Genomic DNA, 15,146 nt, shown 5'->3' with positions numbered 1-15,146 from the left:
TCATGACCAGCCTAGCTTTGTCAAGGTCATGTTCCTATATCTGTTGTATTTACGTTTTCTTTCAATTTTCTGTCATATGATGTGTGTGTATGCGCTTTCATTTTTAGTATCCATACTGGCATGCCTTAGAAGACAATATAGCATAACAAGGCTATAATTTTCATCACTTTTCTGCATAACAAACCCCTGTAATGCTCTTTGAGTACCTTGCATGAAAAGCATTGCCATTATTGCAAGTTGGTATTAAATGCTCCAGATATATAGAGTGTAAAATAGTATATTTTTGTTTTATTTCCTTGTAGGAAAACACTCCGGACAAGAAAAACAGAAAGCCCTATTCGGCCAACACTGAAGAGAGTTGTTAGCACTTTTGCATGGGGAGAGAATCAGCAGCAGACACTGAAAGAGTGAGTCATCATATAAGTGACCTTTCTCATGAAACTCGTGATTACATTCTTTAAGCAGAGATTCATTGTAATCAAAATCACAAACCCTTTAATTTTTTATAAACTAAAAGTTTTTAAACAGGTTAGAAGCCACTGGTACTTCAAGAGCTAAACTTTGGACAGTTAACTTCAGCGGCAATTTTTATTTAGATTTAAGTTATTTTTTAAACCACTTTTAAAATGTGCTGGCTTTGTGAAATATCATTACTGCAGAACAGACATGTAAATTAGAATAACTTCCATGTTTAAACAGAGCATTGATGCTGAAGTCAGCAGCCCAAACTGTAACTTGGGTGTCTGAATACGTCATAACACAAAACTGTGTTCCCATCTCAATAATCCCGCAGTATGATTGAATGCAGTTTACTCAGCTGGCTTAAGGTGTATTGACTGTGTAGTCTGTGCGAATAAGTAGGCAAGCACTACTAAACTAAATGGCATATGTCTCACACGGTAGTAGACGTATCATTCATTTTAGCTCTCCAGAAGTCTTCAATGCTATAGAAAGAAGGTGGATTTGTACACATGGCACTTAAATTTTAAAGGACAGTTTCATAATGGTTTGATGATCTGCAGTCCGTGCATACTGCAGACCTTAGCAAATTCCAAAATTTCATTTTGCAGTGCTTTATACTTCCATTAAGTTGCGAATGTCATATGCTTTGAACATATTGGCAAAGGCAGTTATGAGTCAAGGACTAGAAAAGGCTACTACTTCCAAAAAAAAAAAAACTGCTTCTCGCTTTAAAGGTTGTGTACACATGCACATATATAGACACATATACATATAAATATAACATATCTTATCTTCGCTGAGAGTCTGACAATGTAGAGAATCTGCCATTAAAATAAAAAAAAATGAAATGTAAACAAATTCTGCAAAATACTTGGACTCCAGATATTAATCAAACTTGTAAACAATAAGTATATTTGCAGAGGCAATCCCCCCTGCAGCCCTCCACTTGCTGTGATTTATCTTCTCATACCACCTTAATTATATATACTAACTCCACTGTTATACAACACTAGGGCAAGGGAAAACCTCAGTTGTCCTACACAGTTGTTTTGCAAAAACCAAGGATCCCTTATAAGTGATAATGAAAGAAATGTACAGTCCTGTTCATACAAGAGTATGAGTTTGTACTGCTTTTCACAAAACGCCCCAATAGTACATCTACAAAAAACATTCTATGTTTTAGTTTATCAAGGTGGTCCCTTCATCAAAAATGACTAATAGCAGGCTCCGCTCAAGTTACAAGCAACACAAGAAAGAACAAAATGAGTATAACAGATTAAACAAAACATTGAGACAAAAAACACCTACAATCAGCAGTGTTATTTACTCAGCATCTGTATTTCCAGTATTCCAAAAATCAGTACTTCAGACACTTGTATTGGTAGAGAAAATACCAAAATAACCTAAGGATAAAGTTAAGTGACATCCACATATATCTCTTGCACATCTGTCAAGAAAGTATTATGTTATAGTGATCCTCATTGAACAACATTTCTCATTCTATTGATAAATGTATAAAACATTAAAAAAAAATGGGAATATCTTGGTGACCAATCTGAAATCAAAATCATTCCTTATGGAAGATCATTTTAGTGGTGGTTTTAGGAAAACTCTTCTTATAGCTGATCAGCATTCATGTGCCCAAATCACTGCTCCACACCATTACAGATATCAAGCCCATAGGCTGACATCTACTGTGAATATCCCCTACTTGCCCATTTTTGACTAAAGAGTTGGAAATGTATGCAAGCCTTACGGAATGATAATTTTTGTTAGTTTTTTTTTTGCAATACATTACTATCTAGTCAAAAAAACAGTCCCCATTAATGTAGATATTTACTGTAGTGGAGAAATGTATTGCTATAAAGTAGAAACCTACAATATGTATGTATGTATTTCAGTTTAACTGGGTAGGTGGGCAGGTCCATGGACACTTTTCAACCATGATCCCTGATGCGGTGAAACAAATGGTTATCGTTATACGTGATAGATTAATGATAATAAGCCATAACAATGTGTACCCAGTTCTTTTGTTTTCCTTTTTTGGCCACTTTGCATCTTCTACAGCTATTCATGGGCTGCTCTTTTGTCTAGTTTTACCTTAAGGCCTTTGCTACTATCCAGTGGGGCTGCAACTGCACTGAGGAGGTGGGGCAGTGAAGCAGATGGTAGTGTGGAATATGCTGCCCTAAATGGATGCAATTGCTGCTGTTTTGTATATTACTGCAAATGAATTTCTGTAAACTCTTCACCACATGCTGAAACGTTAATAGCAATCTGTTTCTTGATTTCAGTGCTATCCTCATCACTGGGGGATGTGTCCAGTTGTGGACAGAACTCCTTAACATCCTCAAGGTGCGGGTATGCCAAGATAGCTACTCCTTCCCATCCTCTCCTGACTCCTGTAGTGTCAGCTTGGAGTTGGTTAGCTCATCAGGGCACCATACCCCTAAAAAATGGGGCAGGGGTAATAATTTAGATTTTGTTGAACTTGCATTTGTTTCTATAAAAGGTATTGTTACAAAGAAAAATAATTCAGAAGAAACCTAAATGGGAGTCCTCAGTCAGCTATAGCTGTAACTATATTAGTTGTTCCATATATGTTTAGCATTCTTTATAGTCTGCACTATACATTATTATTGAGGCTTTTATATATAGCTGATGATTTTTATATGCCCCCCCCAAACAAAAGGGTATAAGCATTTTGTGAGATTGAAATTATTTGTAAGTGGATAAAGAACTGAGTAGCCTAGTGGGCTAATGCACTAAATAAATGTGTGTGTGTGTGTGTGTGTGTGTGTGTGTGTGTGTGTGTGTGTGTGTATGTATATATATATATATATATATATATATATATATATATATATATATATATGTAATGTGTGTGTATATATATATATATATTTCAAAAGGTTTTTGGTATATTATGTATACATAATGTGTATTAAAGAGAAAAAGAGAAGTAAGACTCTGAACTGTTAATAAACTGCTTCCTGTACTCAAGGTGCAGGGTTTTATTCCTTCCACCTATATTTGCCTACTCTCTGACGGTGCAAGTCACTTACCATATAATGCACCCCGATCACCACTGAAAAGGGACACTTGTGTAAAACTGGTTTGCCTGTTGAATCAGAAGTGAACAAGCAATTAAAAGAAAAAGAAACGCACCAAATAATAATATCAAAATAAGAAGTATTTGTTGTTTTTGGTAATGAATGGTTCAAATGACTTGTTACTCATGGAAATGATTACCTAAGCAATAGTGTAAGAGTCCATAATCCCTCATTCTTTTATCTTTTTGTTTATTTTGTACTTTTATTTCAAACTAATAAAAAAATCATAAAACTTATTTTTATTGCAAACTAAATTGCTTTTTTGTCAGAAAATTACATTCTAATAGCTAATGCAGCATGTTTGTTTTATATGTCACTAATATTAAATATAAAAAGAATTCCATCCTAGCCATTTCTGCTAAAAAGTTAAAGGGTCTAATTGGGAGAGTTTTAGATGAAAGAAACTGTGCGTGTAAACATGGGACACTACTATAGCTATGTATAATGTTTGTCCCATATGAGTCTGTTTGTATTGTGCAAGAGTTATACTCTGTCTGGAGCTTTTCTCCCCAGGTCTCCACTGAAAATGGGCTCATCTTGGCGCAGTGGACTATCTCAATAAACGAATGCAAATAAATAAATAAATGATGTGCATTTAATAATTTTGACTACCTACAGAGTACAGGTACTACGAGGTAATGAGGATGACATTATTCAGACAGGGTTATTGAAGTCTTTAAGCTTTTGATAGTTATGTGATATACTTTTAGTTCATTCAAATGGATGTGTGACACTGGGTATTAATTTTTTTTATCTTGTGGACAGTGCTAATGCATTTTAGGTGTTTATATTTGTCCTTGATACCAAGTAGAATATATTACTGACAAGCTTTTTAATGAGCTTGGTAGCATTTCTATCTTCTGTATTCTGTAAGTCTTGCCTATGCATTTGACTTTACCTGTGTGGTTATTCTTTTGGTGTAGTAGCTGATATGGACCAAGAAAATAAAATATTAAGCAGATGCAGATATATTTTTATTTGTGTATTTTTTGTTGACTGGGTCAGTTCCACTGGGCATGTGATCTGTTTCTTGGAGTCTGAGGTGGCATTATTACTGACTAGAATTAATTGGGAATAATCACCTACTCATAAATAATTGCTGTGTAGGTTTAACATTCAACTAAGTTGTAACTAACTTGGATATATGGTGCGTCCGTTTAACGTTATCTCTGCTGGATGGCACCTAAGTAGTGCAACCCCTCCTCCTAACTATTGCACTACAGTGTCAATACTGGAATGTGAAACCAAGCACATTGCATTGGAATAGAGCCTGCAGCCGCCTTATCTTTCCTTCACCAAAGGTATCTGCTGAGACACTAACACTTGACTATTTTAGTATTACACTCTTGGTTACAGCTGTATATGTGTGTGTGTGTGTGTGTGTGTGTGTGTGTGTGTGTGTGTGTTTTTATATATATATATATATATATATATATGTGTGTGTGTGTGTGTGTGTGTGTGTGTGAGAAATATTAAACATTTTTGACACCATTAGCAGTAGACTGGATTGTTGAAGCATATGGAAATAGTCTGTGGTATGGTTTAAGTAATTTGACCTGTTATTTTCTAACTTAAATAACGAATACTAAGGGTCATCTGAAAATACTTGATTTTTTTTTTAATGTTCTGTGATTCTATATATTTTGAAGACTGCTGAATGTGTGTGTGGTACATGTAGCAATATAAGAATTATCAATGCTGGGTACTTAGCTTAGTTTCATAAAAACTGAACATTTTGTTTAAATAGTTGGATCTTGGTAAATGCCCTTTGTGAATGCTGAAACCTGATTGGACTTCCAGTAAAAGTATCCGGTCATTGGTAAAAGAAGTCTAGACAACTGTGACTGTTTGCAAATTGAATTATTCCTTTGTAGTAGTAATACTGTTCAGATGTTGTCTAATAGTTGAATCATCCTTATATTTGGTAGAATGCGGATAGCAAGGAAAGCATAAATAAAACCATTTAGCGTGTGTGTGTTTGTGTGTACACACATGCATGTGTATTGGGAGATGATGTAATGATGAGGGTGTTTGCCTATAAAGTTTGATTCTCATCCATGGTCACATCTGGCTTTTGGCTAGGTGTGTAATAGTCTACCGACTGATTCATAGGGTCATAGATGTGTACTAGGTTAATGATCACTAGGACCTTTTAAGCATATCCATGCATCCCAAATCTAGTTTTGGTACACTTTAAGTGCAAGTAGGGACTTGGGAGATTAAATATTTAGAAGCAGGGGCCTGGGAAATGAACCATTTACAGGCTGCCTGAGTCCATTGGAGACATAGGTGTCAAAACCAAAGATGAATTTCCTGTTCCCATCCAGTTGTCTAAGTTCCACTTTAATTAGGGTAGAGAGGAACTGTGCTTTGTGTGAATGGGAAGCCAGTTCCAGAGAGGGGGTAATCTCTGGGATACATACCCGTCTGTCCAGCAGGTCATATTTATATAACATACAAGGTTTCCGACATTGAAATGGGTAATTCTGGCACTGTTTTTTTGCAGATATGTAGGATATCCATCATGGTGAGGTTCAACAATGCCTTTTATACCAGGCATAGCCTGTAAGAAACAGAGTACAGGGAGAGGGCTTTGAGGTGGTCTGCACAGGACATGTTACTTAAACCATGTATTCTTTTAGTGAGGAACCTCTGTGGACATTTCAGTTTTTGGATGTGCTTAGTTAGGTCCATACCAAAAGAGACATTGTACTGAATGATGGGCCTGATGAATGCTGAATAAGGTGGAACTGTGACCACCTTGGACCTAAATGCTATACCTTTATTTGTAAGTTGTAGAGCATAGAAGGATTTCCTCACTACTGTAGTCACGTGATTGCCAACTAATTCACTGTCTGTGTGTGCTGAAATCAAAGGCTAGGTTACTGTCTGTGTGTGTCCCCATGTCCCTGATTACTTGGTCAACTCTTAGGGGTGTGTTGTAAATATGTTAGTTACCAGGGGTGGATGACTTCCTGAAGGATACTATTATATACATTATATATTATATATATTTCTTGGCAATTAGTTTTATTCCATGTCTCTGACGCAAGTTATTTGTCTGATTCAGCCCTTCCTGGAGAGCATCGGTGTTGGGGGGAATTCTATGTCTGCTCCTAATTTGCAGTCTTCTGCAGATTTGGTCGGCCAGAGGCCCTTGACATTGGCCTCAACTTCAGTTAAGTAAATGCCAAAAAGGAGCACTCCCAGGACTGATCCCTGAGGGACTGTGCTTGTGACTAGCCTTTTTGTAGAGGTGGACTCTGCAATTCTAACTTCCTGGACCTATCTGTGAGACAGCTGCTTATCCACCAAATGACCAAACCTTTTGAGTTTGTCAACAGTGTACGAGTGGGGTATTGTGTCAGATGCCTGGTGATTGTAGGCAGTGTGAACCATGCATTGCTTTGGTGGCTTCCTCAAAGAAGTTCACCAGGTTGAGTAGGCATGACCTGCCCTTGGCAAAGCATGTTGGGTCCAGTGTCTGGAGGTTTCCCGTGTCATTTTTTTTCAGGTGGTATTTTTAACATGTTTATTGAATTATCATTAAGACATAGGCAAACATACATTTATGAAAAAGAAAAAAAAAACATGTCATCAGCTACGAACATACATCACATACTTTCTTTTATCCAATTATCATCAATCCAACGTTACATAAATTGCTCAATTCCTGCTTTCCCTTAAACCTCACTCCTCCTCCAAAACATTATTCTGCATGTGGTGTCCGCATAATTTCCATTTTTATATCTAATTTGCTCTTACCCTTTTCTAAAGGTCCAGATTGTTTTGTGCCTGTTAAAATATTTGCTACTTCATATACAGTTGATTTAGACTTTGATTTCCATTTTCTAGGAATTTTTTTGCCAGCCACCAGAATTAAACTTAACAGAGCCTTACTGTGCTTAGGAAATTGAACCTGTATCCCAGCTCAAATATATAATTGCCTTACTTAAACCAATTTGCTCACCCAGTATTTCTAACAGTGTACTCGGTAGGGAATTTTTAAAATCTGCCAACTCATCACACTCTCAAAACATATGTTCCCAGTTAACTTTTTCTTGCCCACCATATATTCAGCATTTGCCATCTACCTGAGAAAAAATTCTTTAGTCTCTGCTTGGGGTATAAATATACCTATGCAAATGCTTCCAAGCAAAAATACTAAATATTCTGGACGTGATTGCATATTTGGGAGCCATACATATGTCCTCTCATTGAGTAAGCAATTCACAATCTTTTCTAACCTCCTGTTGATTCCTATAGATGTGCCGTATTTTATTTGCCCTACTAATTAGCCCTTTTTTAACAGCAGCCTCTAATTTATATTCAAATAAAACTCTACCACTGCAGGTCTTGTACATTCATAGCTTCATGGGTGTATAATAGGCTAATTGCCCTGGAGCCTTTACAAGCCTAGCCCATAGGATTACCCTGGCATCATGCCACCCCAACTTAGTTCCCCGTGGCTCTGTCAAGAAGAGTCACTGGAATGATCCCCGGGGGTGAATTTTCTATTTCCCATCCACTCATCAAAATTTCTCTTTGAGGGCCAGTAAGATGCTGTGTTTGACATGTATGGGAAATCTATTCCATAGCATTGGCAGTCTCTGGGTTATGAACCTGTCCCTCCAGCACGTTCTGTTGATTGTGGTAATGAGGTTGAGGTCTCCGGAGCATGTGGTGTGGAGAGATTGGGATATCTTTAGATGTAGCCTTTCTAACAGAGGTGGGTCAGACATGGCTTTGTAAGTCAAGCAAAGATCGTCTCTAAGTAGGCGATATGAGAGAGAGAATAGTTGGAGTTTTTTGAGTCTGTTCATATAGAACAAATGTTTGAGGCCTAGGATCCTCTTTGTGAGGTACTTTTATGCCCTCTCCAGTTGTTGCAGGTGTCTAATGAGGTACATGCCAAATGGGGCATTGTACTCGATTGGCCTAATGAGGGAAGACTAGAGGGGAGACAATGACCTCTTTCTTCCTGGATGCAAAACCCTTAGTAATGAGATGTACCACACAAAAGGACTTTCTGACCACAGTGGCAATGTGGTGGCCAAAAGAAAGGTTGCTGTCAACCTGTGTTCCCAGATCTCTTATAATGCCTTCTGTGTTCAGTGGATTACCATCAATGTGGTTTTTCCCAAAGGGGATGACACATTTTTTGGCATTGAGCTTAAGGCCATGGTTCTGACACCAGCCGTTGGTCAGATTGAGGCCTTTTCTATAGGATGTCAACATCAATTGGGGAGTTAATAATAGCACCCAACTTGCAATTGTCTGAATTTTGCCAGCCAGAGTCCCTTGGTGTTGGCCGGGACTTCAGAGAAGTAGATACCAAACAGGAAGAGGACCCAGGACCGAACCATGTGGGACTCCACTCGTGACTGGTTGGCAGTCTGCCTTGGCGTCAGCTACTTTCACACTGTGGGTTCTATGAGCCAGTTTGCAAACCCACCTAGTGATATAAGGGTTGATGCCTAGCTTAGTGAGGTTTTCTATGATTCCTGAGTGGGGAATAGTGTCAAAGGCCTTGGCCAGATCAAGGTAGGTTATATGAACCACCTTGCTTTCATCCACAGCTCTGGTGACTGACTCAGAGAAGTTGACCAAGTTGAGCAGGCATGATCTACCCTTCACAAAGCCAAACTGTGTGGGATCCAGAGTTTAGGGATTCCCTATATCCTTGTTTATTACGTCCGTGATGATGCATCCCATAACTTTGCATATCAGACTCATCAGATTAATGGGGTGATAGTTCCCAGGGTCTGTAGTTGCTACTCCTTTGTGGAGAGGGATGACTAGCAGTGCACCATTCGGTAGGGACAAAGCCTGAGGTGAGTCTGTGATTGAACAGGGTACACAGGTAAGGTGCTAGTTCACTCTGTAGTTCATGTAGAACACAGCCAGGGATATCGTCAGGTCTCATAGAAGCTGTATTCTTTGCCTTGGACAGTGCTGTTTTAACCTGTGCAGCAGTAATACTGGGTGCCTGGCAATCTACTGGTATTGTGATTGGTCCTTTGAGGGCGGGGTGTAAAGTTGGCACTGAATCTGTTGGCCAGTATATTGGCAATATCTGTTGGCTCGGTATCGGAGGTACCATTATGTAGTAGTTCAGAGCAAATCTGGTATTGCTGTGGAGATTCTTTACATAACTGTAGAAGGCCTTGTGATTGTCTTTACTATCTGCTGCAATTCCGTTTTCATAGCTAGCTTTAGAGGATTTGATGAGGGATCTCAACTTTTTATTGAGGCTGATAAGGGAGTTTTTCCAGTCTTGGGACTTCACCTTATTCCACATCAGTTTCCTCCTTCTGTTATAGAGTTTGTTTATGGCAGGAGACCACCATATTGGCTTCCTTTTTTTGGAGGAGAGCATCTTTGCTCTGTTGGATATGGCGAGATCCATGCATTTGTGTATGTGTTCGTACAGTGCATTGGTGTATGATTCAGTGGTCATGCAACTATTCTCCATTTGCATGGGTGCCATGAAGTTAGCCACCTTTGTTTTTAGGAGCCCAAAGTTAGCTTTGGAGAAGTTTTTCATGGTGGTTACCTTTTGGGGGGTGGGGGGTGAATTTCCAAGGTGATAATTTTGTGGTCGGATCTAACCAGGGAAGAGTTGACTATTGGTGTAGAGCAACAGTCGCACATATTAGTAATGACCAGGTCAAGGATGTTTATACCTCTAGTGGGGGTAAGAACGGGCTGGTCCAGGGCATTGGAATTAATGAATTCCAGGAAACGTTGGGCAGGTGTATTGGTACACTAGTAGTTTTCCCAGTTAATGGAGGTTTCACATAGGATTCCCCAATCCCTTTCCCTTTGCCTGTGCTTGGATATCAATCCCTAATAGGGAAAGGGGTCTCTAGCCTTCTCTCCAAATGTCTTCTTGGCCTCTCCATTCTTTTACTTTTCCCAGCCTAGCTGTAAATATCTTGGTCCCTTTGCTAGTTTTCTCCAGTAAATTACAACCCTCGCTTGCTTTTTCTGTGTACCCAAAAATTGCAGTCATCCCTATCACAAGAATCTCCTTTCTTCATTATCATGTTGGCTTACTACTACAAATATTTTCTGTTACTTTGTGAATATAATATTATATATGGCTGCTCTTGTTCTACTTAAGGATTTGCATCCAAAATCCACTCTCTCCTTATTCTTGAATTAACCCCTGCTTCATCATCATCCCTTTCCACTTTGAATTATGGCTTTCTGCTTGTGTTATATGTGTGTATATGTATATATATTGGCTTCAACTTCAAATCAAGGAATCATAAACCACCTTGTTCTATTGTAAGAATCAGCTTATCCCACTTGACTCCTTCCACGCCAAGATAAAATCCTTCAACTCTTTAAGATCTGCACACAACTTCTCCCCCGTTGAATAAAATATGTCTGACTTGTATATAAACCTAAAGAGACTAAAATAATCACTGCTTATTTCTTGCTATCCATATCCATAAATACAAGCTTCCAATTTCTCAGTTTTTGTATTATCTTTTATTTAGTCTCTTCCCACATATCTTTATCTACATAACAGAATCCTTTTTAATCCATACTCCTAAATACTTCATTTTATCATGTCCCCTTAAATATGGGAATTGCTGAACCAATTCATGTGTGGGTACATTGTTTGCAGCTGTAGCCTTTGTTTTGTCATCATTAAATTTATATTCCGAAAAAGCCTGAAAGTGTGTCAGGATGTTCCACAACACTGATTTTTTCTGGTTTTATCAGGTATAAAATAATATGTATAAATAAAGCCAACTTTTTTGATTGCTGTATCAATTATCTCCTGGAATTTCTTAGTCCCTTATTTTCTTTGCCAATGGCTCTGAATTTAATGCAAATACCAGAGGCAAGAGGACACCCCTGCCTAATCCTCTGTTCAGAAGCAACTTATCAGAGAGGAACCTCCCCACTTTAATTTCTGCCCCCAGTCCATCATCTATCCTCCTAATTAACCTTATTCCAGCATCTATCCTCCTAATTAACCTTATTCCAGCATCTATCCTCCTAATTAACCTTATTATTGTATCATAAAATTGATATGCTTCCATTCCTTTAGTCATAAAATCAAAGCTTACTGTGTTGAATGCCTTCTCTTGATCACGACCCACCAACAGCCTCAGTATTTTCTTGCATTTTTCTTCTGTCTGGATCATTATTCTATTGTCAAATGTTTGCCTCCCCTTCACAAAACGGCATTGACATATATTCATTAGATGTTCTTCATCTCACATTGCTGCAGTCCTTACACTTGGGTAGTCCGCTGTCCTCGGTCGGCCCGAATATCAAAGTATAAGGCTGACGTCGGTCAAGGCGCATTTGACTGACATCAGGACGTCAGGGTACAAATGCGCATGACCGACGTCATATCCTCAGTCTTTTTTGCCGCATGGTCCGATGCAGAAGCAGCATTGCAAGTGCCGGTTGGCGTTCTGAGATTTTTCAAGTTTGAAGTTTCAGACCGAGTTCAAAGTTGGCTAAGTACCCGTTGGGGAATATTTTAGTTTTTCTTGCCTCAGTGATTTACGGATGTCAGAAAAAGTCAATAATTGTATTTCTTGTGGGAAACAGATACCGCATAGAGATTATCATACTTTGTGTATTCCTTGCTTAGGGCCTGAGCACGACGTTGTTGGCTGTCGCTCTTGTGCTAGATTTAATAACGCACTATAAAGAGAAGGTTGGATTGTGCCAGGATAGTATATGGGAAGCGGTGTAATTATAAAAAGCCGACGGATGCTCCGGCCCGCTTCTTCAAGAAGCGCAAGGACAAGGCAGTTAAGCCTAGGCTAGAAGAACCGTCGGTGCGGACGCGGGTTCTTTGGAGGTGTCGGTGGAGGCGGTGGCTCCACCGGAGGTTTCTTTGTGTTCCCAGGGTGAGACCTTATTATTGCAGGATGTGGCCTCTCAGGAGGCAAGTCAGGCTGAGGGGGCTTCTCAGGTTACTATTCTCCCTCCCTTCCTAGGGTGGCTAGGCCCTCTCCTTCTGTTTCAAAGGCTTCTCCCAGGGGTAGGCCAGGTTTGGCTTCAGTTGGTGTTACCCCTAGCTCTTCAGGTACTGTGCCCAAGAAGCATATGCTTAAAATGGCAGAAGATTTGATTACTTTAATTAGGGTTCTATGCCCCTCCTGATAAGAGACCTAGGTTGGAGCCTGAGCTGGGGGTTTGGAGCAGGCTTCGGATGTTTCAGAGTCTTGACTGAAGACTTGCAGGAGTACTCTCCTTATTCCGATTCTGATCTGGATGATTCTACTCCTTCTGCTTCTCCTCCTGAGGATTTTTCTTTTCAGAAACTCTTCATTCCATGAGGGAGCATTTTAAGTGGGAAGGTCAGGACTTCTCTGATTCCAGGAAAAGGCTTAGGGAATTTTGTTTTTACCCCAGCATAGGCCTTTGGCTATACCTCCTGTTTTGGATGTAGTAGAAGATGTTTTGCAGAGGCTTCTCTTAATCCTGATTCTTTGCCTCCTGCTCCTGTTAAGCCGGATAGGTATTACAGGGTGCCTGAAGCTCATAAGTATCTTTTTAAGAGTCCTAGGGCTGACCCAGAAACTGTTAGTCAGGGGCCTAAAGGTGTTAAGGCTTCTGTTAAGAATCCGGTTCCTGCAGACAAAGAGGCTAGGGCCTTGGATAGATGGGGAAAGAAAGTTTATACTTCTTCCACTCTTGCTATGAGGGCTTTGAATTGCCAGTTCCACATGTTGAAATACCAGAAATATCTCCTTTCACAATTAAAGTCTAAGGTTGATGCTCTGGCAGTAGGTATTGATTGTAAAGAGTTGCAAGATTTAGTGCATGTTTCTGAACAGGTGGGTAAGCATTCTTTGCAATGTGGTTTTGATGCTGTACAGGCCTCGTCTAGGGTGGCTGCCACTGGGTCAGTTCTTCACAGGCACGCCTGGCTAAGGGGTCAAAATTTGTCTGAACATGTTAAAACAAGGATTTTAGATGCTCCTTTACAATCTGATGTGTTGTTTGGTCCTCCTGTTGAGGCAGTTTTAAAGAAAATGGAAGACAAGGCTAAGTCTATGCAGACTGTTAAAGATTTTTTGCAGGTCCAGCCTCCAAAGTTTAGTAGAAATTGGCCTACTAAGGGGTGGACGTATCCTTCTTATGATTCCCAGTCTAGGGGTAGATCTAGACATGGTAGGGGCAGAGCTCAGGGCTCTTTCAGGCCTAGAACAGGGAGTTCTCCTGCACAGTCTTGGTGAGGGCAGGGGTCAGTCCTTTCGTAAACAGACCCAATGACCTACCTTTTCAGCTGCCAGAGCCTTCTCGTCTGGCAGCACCTTTGGGAGGAAGGTTGGCACTTTTCAAAGAAAATTGGAGTTTAATTACCCAAGACAGATGGGTATTGGATATCATACACCACGGTTACAGGTTTTATTTCCATACCTTGCCTCCTTTCAAAGGCATGTCAGACATTCCTCCTCAACAAAGAATAGAGGCTCACAAGCAAATTTCTCTGTTACTCCAAATAGGGGCCATACAGCCGGTCCCTATGCCAGAAGTGGGCCTAGGATTTTACTCTCGCCTGTTCCTAGTACCAAAGAAGGGGAACACGTGGAGACCAATTTTGGATTTATCTACCCTCAACACTTATCTGGACATTCCCAAGTTCAAAATGTTGACGTTACAGCAGCTTTTACCTCTGCTGGGCAAAGATCATTGGATGGTAACTTTGGATCTCAAGGAGGCTTACCTTCATGTTCCTATCAGACTAAGTTGCAGGAAGTATCTGCGTTTTCGAGCTGGGACTTCTCACTATCAGTTCTCTGCATTGCCCTTTGGCTTATCTACTGTGCCCAGAGTATTCACGAAAGTTCTGGCTCCAGTGATAGCTTTCTTCAGGATAAAAGGAATACAGATCTATCCTTATTTGGACGACTGCCTGATTTTGGCCCAAGGAAGGGAAGAGCTTCTTCATCATTTGGAATATGTGATAGCAGTGCTAAGATGCCTGGGGTATTCTGTGAACGAAATAAAGTCCAGTCTAGTACCCTCTCAGGACATGTGCTTTCTGGGTGTGAGACTGAATACAGCATCCCAGATGGCCTTTCTAACCCCGGACAAACAAAAGAGTCTATCCCTTTACTTCCGTCAACTATCTCATCAGTCCGTGCTGACTGCAAGGACAGTCCTTCAAGCATTAGGGTTCATGGCATCTTGTATTCTGGTGCTTCCCAATGCCAAACTGCATATGAGGAAGCTACAATGGTATCTCAAAATGTATGGACACAGCACTGCCAGGATCTGGACACTGTCATTCAAATAATACCTTGCATTCAAAAGGAATTTTTATGGTGGGGTCAGGAATGTCACCTAAACAAGGGACTCTCTGTGACCCGGCCAGAGGCGAGTCAGATTTTAACGACAGATGCCTCAGACAAAGCTTGGGGAGCTCATCTACATGGAAAGTGGATATAAAACAAGTGGCCTGCCAGACTACAACATCTACATATCAACATGAAGGAGATGTTAGCAGTCCAGTTTGCATTAATAGCTTTCAAGGAATTACTTCTTCCAGGGCAGGTGTTGATTCTAACAGACAACACAACTGTC

The 15,146-nt window shown here is 39.9% G+C and overlaps 1 protein-coding gene across 5 annotated transcripts in view; it reads left to right on the top strand.

Annotated features, from left to right (window-relative positions):
* The window catches only part of IRAG2 (inositol 1,4,5-triphosphate receptor associated 2), a 1,240,358-nt gene that overhangs the window by 1,158,006 nt on the left and 67,206 nt on the right, over positions 1-15,146 (top strand). For all 5 annotated transcript variants that reach the window (XM_044087670.1, XM_044087672.1, XM_044087673.1 and 2 more), the window contains one exon: positions 303-407. In XM_044087670.1, coding sequence (XP_043943605.1) covers positions 303-407 — 105 coding nt within the window. The remainder of the gene's footprint in view (positions 1-302; positions 408-15,146) is intronic.

This window comes from Protopterus annectens, chromosome 11.part0 (assembly GCF_019279795.1).
Source record: "Protopterus annectens isolate FY-2018-M chromosome 11.part0, PAN1.0, whole genome shotgun sequence".
In the NCBI taxonomy this organism is placed as follows: Eukaryota; Metazoa; Chordata; order Ceratodontiformes; family Protopteridae; genus Protopterus; species Protopterus annectens.
The sequence above is the reverse complement of the archived record's forward strand: the minus strand, read 5'-3'. Positions and strand labels throughout refer to the sequence as shown.